At 43.8% G+C, this 16,351-nt stretch overlaps 1 protein-coding gene across 9 annotated transcripts in view; it reads left to right on the top strand.

Moving 5' to 3' along the window:
• FGFR2 (fibroblast growth factor receptor 2) overlaps positions 1 to 16,351 on the top strand; it is a 119,485-nt gene that overhangs the window by 50,282 nt on the left and 52,852 nt on the right. For all 9 annotated transcript variants that reach the window (NM_001131221.2, XM_054521367.2, XM_054521366.2 and 6 more), the window contains 1 exon segment: positions 8,676 to 8,799. In NM_001131221.2, coding sequence (NP_001124693.2) covers positions 8,676 to 8,799 — 124 coding nt within the window.

Genomic DNA, 16,351 nt, shown 5'->3' with positions numbered 1-16,351 from the left:
TTCTGCAAAAAATTTAAACCATTAGCTGGATGTGGTTGCGCTTACCTGTAGTCCCAGCTACTCAAGCAGCTGAGGTGGGAGGATCGCTTGGGCCCAGGAGTTTGGGGCTGCAGTGAGCCGTGATTGTGCCTCTGCAGTCCACCCTGGATGATAGAGCAGGACTCTGTCAAAAAAAAAAAAAAAAAGAAGAAAAAAAAGGTACCTAAAAGGTACCTTTGTACATTTGACTTCAGGGAACTATATTGTTATTTTCATTCCTCGGCACTTCCCCAAAAGCAAAGAGACCTAATTGAAACTCAGAGGGCCTGACATCTAACTGATCCATTCCTGACTCCTGTCCATTTGCCACTTTGCTTTATTTTATTTCTATTTTTTGAGACTGAGTTTTGCTCTTGTTGCCCAGGCTGGAGTGCAATAGCATGATCTCAGCACACTGCAACCTCCACCTCCCGGGTTCAAGCGATTTTCCTGCCTCAGCCTCCCAAGTAGCTGGGATTACAGGCGCCCACCACCATGGCCAGCTAACTTTGTATTTTTAGTGGAGATGGGGTTTCACCATGTTGGTCATGCTGGTCTCGAACTCCTGACCTCAAGTAGTCCACCCTCCTTGGCCTCACAGAGTGCTGGGATTACAGGCGTGAGCTACCGCACCCGGCCCATTTGCCAGTTTGTTTAATGAAGAAGCAAAATGTCAAGTTTTCCAAGATACATTTTTCTAGAAAGCAAATACCTGAAAAGCTTCTTCAAACAAATATGTGTTATTTCTGCAATTTTTGTTTTTCCTTTATAATTCTGTTCATTCCATAAACTATGATTGTGCTTTGGTGGCCTGTCCATCTCATTCTTTCTACCTGTTTATGGATCGGGCACCTAAAGTACATGAGCAAAGTCTTGCTGGATGTTATTAATATGTAATTGATATAATAGTAAAGGACCTAAATCATAACTCTGTCTCCCTAATCATACTTATTCCTGAGCTTTTACATCAGTCTTGACCGTGGGCAAGTTTTTTCAGCTCTCTGTGCCCCAGAATCCCCTGCCTTAAAATGAGAAGATTGGCTAAATAATCCTGATCCCTTCAGGCTCTGAGAACTGTAATTTAATAGCATCACCATCGTGTAGCATTAGCCATTTCTCTTCTTAAACAACAGCACAGATTTTTTTTTTTTTTTTGTAATAAAGAGGTTACCTTCATGGCTAGATATTTCACAGGGCTCAGGACAGTTATTGCAGTTTAATGCAGAAAAGCAAGAAGCTGGCTGAGATAATTAATAGACCACCTCAGTTCTCACCTCCTTCGTAGGTAATGATTTAGGCATAGGGGATTCTTAAAAACCATCTTTTATGCCACTTCGAAGTGCCTAAGAACATAGACCGAGAGAGATCGCAGGACAGAGGGCTCATTCAATGTGACTGTGAAATTGGCACAGAAGCCCTCAGCGTTGGGTATTACAGGGCTTCAGGTTCCCCTGGAGCCCCTCAGCAGAGAGTAAAGCATTATTGAGCATGAACCAAGTATATTTCAGATCTAAGAAAAGATGATTTTTAAAACTTTTGTTATAATCACTACTAAACTGGTTGTTTTGAAGCATAGGTTAATTAGATTTACATTTTCTAGGTTAGTTACTTAGATGTCATTTTAAAGACTTTTTGATGCAAATGTTATGCTTAATCCACAAGTATGTTTAGGGGGAGAAATCATGACTAATGTACTTATCAGCATGTTTATACTTTATGGAGAGTTTTTTCAGTGAAGACATTTCAGCTTTAATCCCACATCAAGCAGTCTTTGATGAGGACACAGGCATATGTTTGTATTAGCCAACATTTATGGACTGCTCCCCCCTGCATCGTGACTTCCCAGGTGCCTCCCATGGAGCTAGTTGCTCAGTCCTTCCACAGCCCAAAGAGGCAGACACTGTTATTTTGCCCTTTTACATTTGAGGGCTTGCCCTACACCTACCTCATAGGTGGCACAGCTGCCATTTGGACCTACGTGATTTTGCACCAGAATTTATGCTCTTGCTAAACTGCTTTCTTCAAATGTAGTTCCATGTTTTGTAAAAACCAAAACACTGTTGCTGTTGAATGAGAAACATGATGAAAGTAATGGCTCCCCAAAAGCATGCAAAGATCTAGCCCAAGGTATACTGTTCAGAGCAAAGTTGGGGATATGATGCTGTTCTTTCAACTTCCAAGACCTCTGTGGGTTATTTATTTGTTAGTTTTTGAGACAGAGTCCCTCTGTATTGCCCAGGCTGGAGTGCAGTGGTACGAACATGGTTCAGTGCAGTCTTGACCTCCTGTGTTCCAGTGATCCTCCTGCCTCAGCCTCCTGGGTAGCTAGGACTACAGGTGCATGGCACCACATTTGGCTAATTTTTAAATTTTTTGCAGAGACGGGGTCTCACTTGTTTGCCCAGGCTGGCTTTGAACACGTATGCTCAAGTGATCCTCCCGCCTCAACCTCCCAAAGTATTGGAATTACAGGCTTGAGACACTGTGCCCAGCTGGTTATGAGGTTTTTACATTTATTGTGGTAATATATGCATAATATAAAATCTACCATTTAAGTCATTATCAAGTTTAGTAGGCATTAATTACATTCACGGTGTTGTACAACCATCACCACTATTTTCAAAACTTTTTCATCTCTCCAAACAGAAACTTTGTACCCATTAAGCAGTAAGTACTCGTTTCCCCTCCCCCACTGCACCTAGTAACCTCTAACCTACTTTTTGTCTTTATGAATTTGCCTATTCTGTGTACCTTATATAAGTGAAATCAGGATATTTTTCCTTTTGTGTCTGGCTTATTTCACTTAACAAAGGTCCATCCATATTGTAGCATGAATCAAAACTTCATTCCTTTTTATGGCTGAATTATATTCCATTGTATGGATATACCACTTTTTTTTTTTTGAGACAGAATTTCACTCTGTCGCCCAGGCTGGAGTGCAGTGGTGCAACCTTGGCTCACTGCAACCTCCACCTCCCAGGTTCAAGCGATTCTCCTGCCTCAGCCTCCAGAGTATGGGATTACAGGCACTCACCATCATGCCCGGCTAATTTTTGTATTTTTAATAGAGACAGGGTTTCACCATGTTGGTCAGGCGGTCTCGATCTCCTGCCCTTGTGATCCACACGCCTTGGCCTCCCAAAGTGCTGGGATTACAGGCATGAGCCACTGTGCCTGGCCCCACATTTTGTTTATCCATTCAACTGATGATGATCACTTGGGTTGCTTCTACCTTTTGGCTATTGTGAATAATGTAGCAATTGGTGTACAAGTATCTGTCCCAGTCCTTGCTGTAAGTTTCTCTGGTATATACCTAGGAGTGGAATTGCAGGACCATATGGCATTTGTCTATTTTGCAAAAGCAAAAATGGGGAAGATCGTAACATTTTTAAACAGCTAAGTTCAACAGGTGGTGGATGTCCTGCTGCAGCCACCTTTGTGAGCACCTACAAGCAACGGGCCTCTAAGAAAACATGGCATGTTGTAATTCACTTCCCACCTCCTCTGGAGAGATCCAATGGTTGTTTACCGAGCAGAGGGAAGAGTTTCTGCCACTGATCCCGAGGATCAGATCGCCCGGCCCTGTTCTCTGGACACCTCCTGAAAAGCAAACTTCTTGTATCAATGTTGGAGTTTAAGCATTAACAGGTGTTTGCCTCCACATCTGCGTGGTGGTGAGCAACAGCAGGTACCTCTGTCCTTGACATACAAGGTTAGTTGGCACAAATGCTTTCAGAAAGGATGCAAGTCCCCCAGGCACCTGCTGAAAGTGGGGGACTGGGATGGGAAAATTAGATTTTACGCATTTTTTGTTTTTTTGTTTTGTTTTGAGACAGTCTCACTCTGTCACCCAGGCTGGAGTACAGTGGCATGATCTCAGCTCACTGCAGCCTCTGTCTCCCAGGTTCAAGCGATTCTCTTGCCTCAGCCTCCTGAGTAGCTGGGATTACAGGCACCTGCTACCATGCCTGACTAATTTTTATATTTTTAGTAGAGACAGAGTTTCACCATGTTGGCCAGGCTGGCCTCGAATTCCTGTCCTCAAATGATCTGCCCGCCTCGGCCTCCCAAAGTGCTGGGATTGTAGGCGTGAGCCACCGCACCTGGCAGATTTTTTGCATTTTAATGGCAACTCACCTGTTGAATGAACTGATCTGTTCATGGGGTGGGTGCCTGTGTGAAGGCCAGGATTACAAGAGATTGCTGTCTTCCTGGGTAAATTGGGTGCTGATACTGGTGGGAGAAAGGCTTGGGACTATCTTTCTGATATCACATGGACACAGCGTTCTACCTGGCACAGAGTAAAACTTTCTATCACCTTCTGGATGTTTATTCTGCTTGTTATCGAACACCTGAGTATTTGGAAATGTCTGGATTTTTTTGCAATGTGGAAGGTAAATATCCAGGTGACAGCCTGGGTCTTTAACCTTTCACCCTTCACCTTTCACTGCGGTGTTTTGGTGTCAACAAACTAAATCTACATTCCCAGTTGTCACCTGAGGGTAGCCTGGGATTTAATAGGCATTTTGGGGGAATGAAGGTAACAGAAGAATTCCGAAAAACCTGTCTGGGCCACCTGGTGTCTTTGTGTGGATAGGGTGTGGAATGTTCATGGAATCCGCTTCTTGTATTATACTTGGGAGTTTAGGCCATTTTGCTTCAGTCTGCTTTGTTTCAATATTGAAATGTTATTTTAAAAAAGTCTTTAGTGAACATGGTTTTGAAGCCCGTGCTCTCCTATTCTGTTACTTGGCAGATGAAAAATAATGATGAATTCCACAAGGATTTGGCCATGAGCAGGAAAGAAAAAGAGTCGTGGTTGTGTTGGTTGGTGCAGAATTTCTTCTCTCTGGCTTTGTGTTTGTTTTGCCAGATCCATTGGTTCTGCAGGCGGTAGCTACTATTGAATGATTGTCTAAGGAGCTGTTTGATTATACTTTTTTGTTGTGTGTGTTGAGATTTCTGTTTGTTTGAAAGGTAGAAATAAGAAAAAAGTAAGCAATACCCATAATCCTGCTGCTAATTATATAAAGTACATTGCTAACAATTTGGTATATTTTCTTTCTAATTTTAGCTATGTTTATAGTCAGGCTTATACTTTCAGTTTTATATGCATCTTTAGGGTGGTAAATGTGTCTGCTTTTTTCTTTTTTTTAAAATAAATTGGAATCATGAATTAACTTTTTCATTTATCAATAACTGTTTAATGATAGCTTACCAGGTCTGGACAAAATACTTCATTCTTTTTATGACTATAGACTCTGCTGTTTGAATGAACTATCCCTTAGTTCATACAGGATGAACTATGCATTCTTAATGTCTCTCTCCTTGACAGTTTTTTGCTCTTACAAGCAGTGCTTGAAGCAGCAGTTTTGTTCATGTGCCTTGAAGTAATTGTGCTATTTTCTGTGGGCTAGCTTTCTAGAAGTAGAATTAACTGGGTCAAAAAAATGTGTGCTGCTAATTTTAATAGGTACCAGCAAGTTATTTTACACAAAGGTTTTTCTCAATTTATGTTCCCATTCTCAATTGGAATCTTTTATTTCCCTACATATTCACCAAGTACTGAATAACATTGATCCTTTTAATTTTTGTTAATCAGCTGGTGAATAACAGTGTCTCATTATTGTTTTAATTTGCATTTCCCGGATCGTTAATGAGGTTAAGCATCTTTTCATATGTTTATTGGGTATTTACATTCCCTCTTCTCTGAAAGCAAAGATGGTGTATGTGCATTTGGCCTAACTGGCAAAAGAATTGTAGCACTGAAAATCTGAGGAATTTAGAAACACGCGTTGTATATATTATGTCGGAAGAGTTGTTTCTTTAGGTTTATACTGAATCTCCATATGGAAATAGAGTAATGAAAAAAAAACCCCCAAAGTTTGTGCTTTTGTTTGCCATCTTTATAAAGTTACTATTGTAGTTTCTTAGCTTGCTATTAAGCAACTACTAATCAATGGTAGGATATCCCCTACAAAAGTGTCCAGCAGTCCCACTGTTGGTGGCATTTAAGAGCATCCATTTGGAAAATGCTACAGCTCATAAAATTTGGGTCAATAAATCAAATACTGGAGCAATGGTGTAAGAAAATAAATATTAACAGCACTGCATGGGGCAATATTGATCTAGTACCAAGATTTCTGGATGGACAGAAACACCCTGTTTGGTAATTGTGCTTCTCATTGTAAAAACATTTTATAAACGTTAACTTATTAATATTTGTAGTGCATCTCCAGGAAGTAAATATTCAGAGAGCACGTGCTCTTGAAGAGGGATCTTGTATGGAATGCCATGGCCCCAGTGAGAGACTTGAGCTGACCATATCCCCTGGGGTTAAAAAAAGGGAGCAGTGAGCCAAGCTGCATATGCCAAGATTTAATGTCTCAGCCGAGTCAGGCGATGTCCCCTCCCCGTGCAGTTCAGGTTCAGCTCCATTTGGAATACTCCATGTGCCAAATCTGGATCCAGGCACAAGAAAGACATTGACAGTTTGAATGGGGTCCAGAGACAGGCACTAGCCGTGATTAAGGGCTTATGGGCATGACATTTGAGTGGGGGCTCAAAGAACTGAATATTTACAGCAGGGATAAATGCTGGATTACATGGCTTGGCGACGTGGGGACCCGTGGCTACATCCCTAAGTTACCTGCCACATGACTGGTTCCCTGTAGGCAAAGAGAATCATTTCTGTTACCCCTGAGAGCTTAAGGTGAAGGGAGGGTCTCCTTTTGGGTCTGTGGACCTCAAGGAAAATCAAGGAGCTTATACCTACGTGTCCCATGCTCTCAGCATAACTACGCCATTGTAGCACCCAGGGATCCAGGATTTAGGTAGGGAATTCTCATTGCGCTGGAAGATTTAGCATCCATATCTCCTCCTCCTTCAGAAGACACATTCTGCATGGAAGGTGCTTATCTCTCCTAAGGGGAGGTGCACTAGCATCTTGTCTAGGTCCTGTTACAAGTCTACGGCTCAACCAAGAGCAGAAAGCGAGTCTTTGTTGTACAGTACAGACTCTCCACTGTCGATCAGATGCCCGTAGATTCATTTTTCTGCCAGACATTTTACCTGCGACAGTGAGGATCAGTTTCCCATCACCAGCTCCAGGCTGTTAGACTCTGAAACTACCTTCATAGTTGTCAGTGACTGCAGCAGCCCAGCAAAGTGACTGTCCAGAACTGTCTTAACTCACTGCTTGTACTCTGTTAAGGAGGAAGGAGGCCAACCTTCACCCAGTGATCCTTTCTAAGACTGTCAGTGATGAGCAGCGACCTGGTTTTAGAACTCAGCAGCAGTGCCTCCACCCTGCAGTCATGGCTTGCATAGAACTGAGTGGCTGACATGAAAACCGTGGCACTACAGCGTGCTCCTCGCATCTCTTAACTCTGTTGGCAGGCTAATCACTGGCGCTGCTTTGCAAAGTGGACAGCTGCTCTGCCCTCCTGTTTTTATAGTGGAGTGGTTACGAGATGATTTTCTTTATTCTCTAGTTTCTTATATCATTCATGTTTCATTCTAGTTTCTTATATCATTCTAGTTTCTTATATCATTCATGTGCTTGCAAATGCTCTGCCTGTATTTGTTTTTTACATGATTAACCCAAAAACACTTGGAATGCTCAGGGCATGGCTCAGGAGGTCAGTTGAAATTCCTGAAATGATAGCTAAGGTTAGTAGGCCTTGACTGTTTATTTTTTCATTTCATTTCACTGGAGTGCCTTGTCCAAAACACCTATAGAGAATGACTTGGATTCAGATAGAAATACTAAAGCCTCAAACCCTGAAGATACGAGATGTTGCATTTTGTGGTAAGGAAAACGCTCGCATGTTTGAAAATTTGAGTCTATGGAAATATTTGAAAAGCCGGGGGAGAACATTAGAATGGCGTCTCTTTGTGTATTGACGGTACCTTGGGTAGGAGTCACAATAGCTGATTTTCACATGTGCTGCTTATCTTTGAAAAGTCTCAAGAAGTTTGTGAACGGACTGATATACAACTTGAGTTTTGTAAGGATTCATTGCTCCCATATTTGGAATTCTGGGTATTTCTCTGAGGAACATGTATATCTATTCAGCCACCACCAGAGATGGGAAGGGCAGACTGATGTTCCCAGCTGAAACTTCTTGAGACATCCAGACAACATCTGAGAAGTATGAGCTCCTTAGGAGAAATGAATTAGCTACGGCAGCACAGAGGGCTTGGAGCAGTGCCTGGCATATAGTAAATGCTCACTAGTGTTAGTTCTAGATGGTTCTGTGATGCCATAGAGGCTGAGGGTTCCCAGTGGGTGGGCAAACTGGTAGCTCGCCTGCCTGTGGCCATTGGTACCAGGCTGGCTGGTGTTCAGGCTCCCTGGCCAGTTGGCCTCTCCTAGAGGAACCCTCAAATCCATGATGGTAACAGACCCACGCTGTACACTGCCGAATACTCCTGCAGATCTGAATATGTCAATATTTGCTTCACAGGTGTTCACCATGATGATGATGATGGTTTTCATTTCTCACGATTCTTAGTGACAGTTATCAATTTAGAATTTAGGTGATTCTTCCATACCTTCCTTGCCTCCTTCAGCTTCTTTTTAAATCAAGAAAGCACAGTACTTGGTATTCTGTGCTAGGATTGTTAAATAACCGCCTTTGCTTTGATCTTTTCAGGTACGAAACCAGCACTGGAGCCTCATTATGGAAAGCGTGGTCCCATCTGACAAGGGAAATTATACCTGTGTGGTGGAGAATGAATACGGGTCCATCAATCACACGTACCACCTGGATGTTGTGGGTGAGTTTGCCTTTCCTCGCGTGGCGGCTGCATACCAGCCCATTCTTGCTTGACTCGTTTGAAAGCATGAATGTTAAGTCCTGTTTCTCCCATAAGTTTCAGGAGAATTGGTTCATTCTTATTCTTTCTACTATCATTTTACAAGGCTGCTTCTGTCATCTGACAATATTCTGTTTTCCAGGCAGCAAGGGTTTATGAGCTTTGCATGATCCTCATGGTTCCCAAGTGTCATCTGTGTAAAGTGGACGTGGTATGAAATGTCTGACATTTTGGAAGCTGAGATTGCTCTGAAAATGTTAACTGGGCAGGTGAAAAGGGTACAGTTGTGCTGTAGCAGACCTTTGGTTTTAAAAGAGAAGCATCATTTCCCCAACAGGGCAACTGTAGAAGGCCAGCTGAAGAGTAAAGGAAAAGGTCTGAGGACTGAGCCTGTGGCTGGCTGGAAAAAGGTGAATGTTGAGGGCCCTTCACTTCCATCACAAGAAAGTCATTAGACGGTACCAATTCAGTGTCTGTTCCTGGCAGCTATTTCCTCTGTGCAAAGGGAACCATGTATATGAGCTTATAAATACATTTTTGTCAGAGTGCACAGATAAGTAGGCCATTTTAATTAAACATTGAAGACCACCTAGCCTGTTGTCTTGGAAATTCAAATTTCTTCCCAGGTTTTGCCTGTGATGATGGGGCTTTGTTGTAACTAATGAAGAAAGGATGTTTCTGTGTCTTGGAGGATTGCTAACATATGGAACTCTACCCAAGACATACTTCATTGTAGCAGGATGGCAGGTTAAGATCCCTTCCATGTGGGGGCCATCTTTTCTCTTTCCTGTCATGTGCCTTGACTTTCAGCCTGCCACCTTGAGCCCTTTCTTTTGGTTTGCCCTCCCCTAAATACAGGTTGCTGACTTCTGCTGTAGACTCAACTCAGTTCACACTCACATTTTGCCGTAATGTGACTGTTGGTAATTCCACAAGCCCACACCACCCACTGTGCCTCTGTAAACAAAGTGTCTCCTACATCATAGCCTGCGCGTGTGTGCCTAGTATCATCTCACGTGTGGGTCTCCTTCAATAAAATATCTTTGAAGAGGGAGACCCCGTTAGATATTGGAATTGCCCAAAAAAGCCACTAAAAAATAATCCAAAAGCTTGATTAACCAAAGTGCAAAGATTTGGTTAATTAAAAATTTTAGGTTAACTGAAAAGTAAACAAAACTATTTTGATTTTCTGTCAAGTTAAACAGAATTGGATCTACAAGACGCTCTGCCTTAGAAAGCAAGATATAACCATTACTTCCATTTGCATATAAGCATTCAGGGAAAATAGTGTTTATTCAAAGATTTGAGTTTTGTTCTTCAGAAGCCTTCATGTGAAATTTGATGGGTCCTTGAATAGTGTTGATCCTATAGATATTCATAAAAGAGTGAGTTTTAGAGCTCTTTCCCCATAGAGATATTTGTGGCATGTTTCTTAGTGAGAATTGCCATGTTCAGATATTTTACAAAACAAACAAAAAGAGAAGTAACACTCAAATTTGAGAAGAAAATGATTAACATTTGTTTTGGCATTGATACACTGTAAATCCATTGATCAAAGAGCATATGACTTGGCCTTTACCTGGGTTCCTGTGTATACCGAATGTGACATAAAACTATTTCTATTTAGGGAAAGAGAGTTAGATTTTGGGCTAAATGTTCTAAATACCTAATTTTGAAATTAAGTAATTTATTGTGGGAAAAAATAATTGTGCTATAGCAGTCTTTTGGGATTATAGCTTTGCATAGGTCTACAAATCATTCATTAGGCTGGGCTGGGGCCATTCCAGGCATCGTGGAGTCAGATCTTGGCCACTCTGGTCTGGGCTTTTGCTTACAGCAAGTTTTAAGTTGAGTTGTTATGTAAAACATTCAAAAGCCCCTCACCCCATCTCCTCTTTGAGCTTTCTGGCAGCTCATCCCTGTGAAGCCCTGAAATCTCTCTTAGAGTTTAGGGTTGGGATTTGAATTGGGCTGCTGAATAATGGAATTGTGCTGTCTAATGTTAATCCCCTGGCAATCAGTCTTGTTGAAAAGAGCGTATGATTCAGTGGTGTAATGTAGAGAGAGCGTGGAGTGTATGGAGTAATGCAGAGAGAGGCCTGATTATGTCACAAATTTGGGAGATCGCCCAGCTAAACACAGGCCAATAATGACACAATGCTGGTTGGGAATATCCATTAAAGCTCAACTCCAATAATTTTCCAAGCCTTGAACCTTCTTTATAAATAGAAGCCAAAAGTCAGTGGAGTATAAGACATTTTCAGTAAAGATGGAAGTGTGAAATACTCTCATCTTTGCTCAAAACCCTAGTAATTGCTTTGCGAAGCACTAATAAAATAAGAATTGAGTCAGCTAAAGAGGCTCATGTAGACGTACAGGGTTGGCAGTCATTCTGAACATCTCAGCAAGTGGAAACAAAAAGGATTCAAGCTTAAGCAGTGAATTTCTGGTAGCCCACAGGCCCAAATGTGATACACTGCTGTGTGATAACAGCTTTTCAGCCACCTCTCTGTTTCACAGAAAATCAGAAACCCTTTCCCAGTGAAAGCGAAGTCCCGTTCTTGCCCACATTCTTTGGGGTTTTATTTTTGTTGCTATGATACATAGATTGTGGTTCAGATATTATGAAGCATCAAGATGGGTGAGATCTTTTTATTGAAATTCTCCCTTGGAAAGGCATTCCCATAAGCACTTTAATGTAAAAGCCGTGTAATTTAAGTGACATTCTTGTGTTCTGGAATTAAACGGCAAGCCATTGTTGTGTGTAAGGGAAATGCTTTCATTTATGGGAGCCCTTTTAGGAGCCTGGCTTGATCCTCATTAAAATTGACACCATTACTTTTCAGCTATTTACTGCAAGGGAAAATTAGTGTGACGCTCCACATTTTGGTAATTGTGGCAATAATAAAATGGGCTCCCCTAAAATAGCTGTGGCTCCGGGAGGTGGCGAGCCTTCACCATCGTTCATCATTGAGTGGTACCAGAGCCCTGGATTCTGACTGAGGTCCTGTCACTGTGAAGCTGCAACGCTGGGATGACTCATTTCACTTTCCTTGTGTCCAAAAATGAAGGAACTGGAACTCATGAATGTTAGAACAAAAAAAGCGGCTTGTGCCGTGGAATGAATAGCAGGTTTGTCAGTGGCCATACCTGGGGCCCCTAGTGAATTGGGACAAATTATTTAGCTTTTCTGAGGCTCTGTTTTATCATCAGTAAAATTGGAATGATGATACTTACCTCATTCCTATGATGGTTGTATTAGGTTTCCTAGGGTACCCCTAACAAATTACTATAAACTAACTGGCTTAAAACAAAAGAAATCTATTCTCTTACAGTTCTGGAGCCTAAAAGTCCAAAATGAAGGTGTTGGCAGGTTCCATGCCCCTCTCCCAGCTTCTGGTAGCTGTCCTTGGCTTTAGAGGCACTACTCCAATCTCTGCCTCCGTCTTCATGCGGTCGTGTTCTCATTGTGTGTCTCAAAATCTCCTTCTGTCTTCCTCTTGTGAGGACACCTGTCACTGGATTTAGGGCCCACCGTAAATCCAGGATGAGCTAACCTCGATATTTTTAACTTAATTACTTTTGCAAAGACCTTTTTCTTCAAATAAGGTCACATTCCTAGTTTCCAAGGCTTAGGACGTGGACGTACCTTCTCGAAGGTCACCCCTCAGCTCACTACATTAGTTATGAGGCATCAGTTGGGTTAGCAGATGAAAACATCAGACTGGCATGTAGGTGGCCAGCAACAAATGCTGGTTTCCTCCCTTCCAAACCAGGATTCTTTTGAGGGTTAGAGCGGATCTTTAATAGCTTTTATTAGTCTCAATCAGAAGTCTTATTAAACAAACAGAATGCCATTTTGGGGCTGGGTGTGGTGGCTCACACCTGTAACCTAGCACTTGGGGAGGCCGAGGCAGGCAGATCACCTAAGGTCAGGAGTTAGAGACCAGCCTGGCCAACATGGTGAAACCTCGTTTTTACTAAAAATACAAAAATTAGCCGGGTGTGGTGGTGGGTGCCTGTAATCCCAGCTACTCGGGAAGCTGAGGTAGGAGAATTGTTTTAACCTGGGAGGTGGAGGTTGCAGTGAGCCAAGATCATGCCATTGCACTCCAGCCTAGGCAGCAAGAGTGAAACTCCATCTCAAAAAAGAAAAAAGAAAGCCGGGCGCGGTGGCTCATGCCTGTAATCCCAGCAATTTGGGAGGCCGAGGCAGGCAGATCATGAGGGCAGGAGTTCAAGACCAGCCTGACCAACATGGTGAAACCCCATCTCTACTAAAAATACAAAAATTACCCGGGCGTGGTGGTGGGTACCTGTAATCCCAACTACTCAGGAGGCTGAGGCAGGAGAATCGCTTGAACCCTGGAGGCAGAGGTTGCAGTGAGCTGAGATTGTGCTATTGCACTCCAGCCTGGGCGACAGTGAGACTCCGTCTCAAAAAAATAAAAAATAAAAAATAAAAGCCATTTTGAGACTTACAGATGTGGCCAGAGGCTGACATTGACATTTCCTACTGAGGTTTCCACCTTTGATTAATGCTGTCATCAAGGCCATCCTGAGACTGGTTTGGCTGTTGGACTTGCAGAAGAGGCGTGTGGAGTTTGAGGACTTGAATGAAGTTCATGGAGTTGGCCTCTTTATGCCCACACCTCCCCCTCCCCACTATACAGTGGAGGAAGTTCAGGTTCAGCTGGGTAAGTGATTTGCTAAGTGAGGGCTTGGAGCAGGCATTCTGGAGCTGGGGCCTCCATCTGGGTGTTCTCCACGCCTACCTATATGAATGCTCCTTGCTCTCTAAGCCGACTTCTTCATTTGATGTTCACTGTGGTGTGTTTCAGTAGTGACTGCCGCAGCCCGACTCTAAGGAGGTGCTGCTGTCACCCCACCCTGCTTTCAGCTCTTTGCTGCAGAAGACAGAATGTGCAGGAGAAAGATGGGACCTTAAAAGACTAGTTGCTCTTCCTCACTCATGTAGACGATTTGGCTTTGAATCATGAATTCTTGCTTTTTTTGGGCATTCCAGTTCTGCGTTTCCAGAGACCCTCAGGTACGTCAAGCTTTTTGCCTGGCATTTGATATTTTGGGGGCAAAGAACAGTGGAGGTGGAAATGGTGCCTCTGGTTTTGCCAAGGCCAGATATGTCTTCTCCCCACTCCTTGTTTTTTTTTTTTTTTTTTTGAGACAGAGTCTTGCTTTGTTGCCCAGGCTGGAGTACAGTGGCATGATCTTGGCTCATTGAAACCTCTGCCTCCCAGGTTCAAGTGATTCTCCTGCCTCAGTCTCCTGAATAGTTGGGATTATAGGCATATGACACCATGCCCAGCTAGTTTTTGTAGTTTTTAGTAGAGTTGGGGTTTCACCATGTTGGCCAGGCTGGTCTCGAACTCCTGGCCCGGAGTGATCCGCCCTCCTCGGCCTCCCAAACTGCCGAGATTACAGGCATGAGGCACCGTGCCTGGCCTTTATCAGTTTAACTTTACAGAAATTTGTTCCCCCTGCCCGTCCCCATCCCCTCAAATGAAAGCTGTAAGCAGCTGACAGTTGTTGTTTGGGGGCCCATCAGAGGCCGCATGTCACTTCTGGATGGGTCAGGCATCACTACCAGCCCCGACTTGATGGTGGCAGATCAGCATGGCACTGTCAACTAGCCCTTGACATAAATCTGTTGTAACTTAGCCCCAGACATGATAGGACACAGCCTGAAAGCACGCAGGAATCTGTACCAGAGCGAAGTCCCCCCTCAGGTGTGTGTTCAAGAATGAAGCGTCTTTTATTCCAAGCACTGACTGATAAGCTCGAATGTGGAGTTGACACCTGGAATGGAGTTTTGGGAGCTTTTGGCAGCCTGTCCCCAGTGGGAGAAGGAGGAATGGCTGAAATTGTTGACTGCTTGGGGCAGCCTCTGTCCCAGAAAGACAAAGGCTCCCGTGTGATAGCTGAGCTGGGGCCAGGGGACGGAGGCACGGCAGAGTCCCTCAAACCACAGCTGGAGTGTGAAGTTTGGACTCTCTCCTGGGTTTGGAACAAAGTAGTGGTTAAGTAAATGAAGAAGCGGTGGCCTAGTTAATTAATTAACTGGTTAATTCATTACTGAAGCTGTCAAGATTCAGTCATTCCTGCTCACTTGCTCCTGATGGAAGGCTGCATCTCAGTCTCGGTTTCCATCACACTGTGGCTTCTGGATGGAATTTTTGTTTCTGTGTGTGATGAGGAGTGGCTGTGGTGGCATCATTTAAACGACGTGATTCTGCATGTCCAGAGATGTTAGGATATTGAAAGCCTGACCATTACCTTTTAGGTTGTCACGCTTGTACCTGTTCCTGGCACAAGGTCTCGGCTCCATAGAGCCCTGTGGGGTTCTGAACTTGAAGCCTCTCTTGACTTAGAGGCTGCCTGGCCAGGCCTCATTTGATTTTCCATACTCCTGGCTTTGCTGCCAGTGAATTCTTTTCCATTTCTTGCTCTGAGTGTAAGACTTGGTGTCCTACCCTGACACGGGCTCTGCATGCCAGCTCTAGAGTTGCAAAATCTCACCAGAGGGAGGCAGAAAGCCCCCCGCTGTTGAGAAGGGATTGGGATGGCGTGCCAGGTAATGGATCACAGCGACGGCCTTTCTAAGTTGGCTTATTTAGTTGACAGGAGATCACGGAACGGGAGCGGAGTTGAGGAGGAAGCACCTTCCTTTTGCTGCTTTTGTGTCTCCAGCTGCCATCTCATCCTGTTCTTACAAACCATTGCTGTCACAGACAACCCCTAAGGGTCTCTAGTCTGTGCCAGATGCCCTCTCTGGAGGTTCAGGTGGAAATTACATGGAGAGGGGTGTCAAGTTCTGTTTCCACCCTTGCTAACTCTATGACCTTGGAAAAGGCATGGAACCTCTAAGCCTCAGTTTCCTTGCCTGTAAAATGGGGTGATGACTGTTTCCTTGTAGCACTATGGGGAGGAGGAGGTGGTAGGAGAGGCAGTGCTTTTAAATAATAGTACCATGCAACTGTTAGTCAGTATTGTGCGTTGGTCCCATACTTCCTCTTGCATCTCCAGACAGAGCCGTGCACCCTGAGCCCATCCTGATGAAAGGAGGGGTCAGTCCTGTCCTTTCCTCCAGGATAGAGATTTCAAAACTTCCTTTGGTAGCTACTGTTTAATGAGCTTTTGATTGCTACAAAGCAGCTTTTCATTCCTGTTTCACAACAGGGATCCCGGGGGGCAAAGGCTGGTTAGTGGCAGCTAGATCACTCCAAACGTACTGACTGGCAAATACAGACTCTCCCGCAGAACTGACCCCAGCAAGAAGCCTTTGGGAGCAGGTGGTATTCTGCGGGTGCCAGCTTCCTGGGGTGGGAGCAGGCACACGCCAGCCTGGATGGGGCATGGTAGAACTGCGGTGTCAGCTTTTTTGTCACATTCTCTGCAGGCTACCCCTTGTCCTTTGCCCCACCATTGAGGAAGGAAGCCTTATTGATTGCTTTCGATTCTTGCAGGGGGCCTGGATGAGGTGGCTGGAGAGAGG

The sequence above is a fragment of the Pongo abelii genome, chromosome 8, assembly GCF_028885655.2.
Source record: "Pongo abelii isolate AG06213 chromosome 8, NHGRI_mPonAbe1-v2.0_pri, whole genome shotgun sequence".
Classification (NCBI taxonomy): domain Eukaryota; kingdom Metazoa; phylum Chordata; class Mammalia; order Primates; family Hominidae; genus Pongo; species Pongo abelii.
This window is presented reverse-complemented; position numbering and strand designations above follow the sequence as displayed.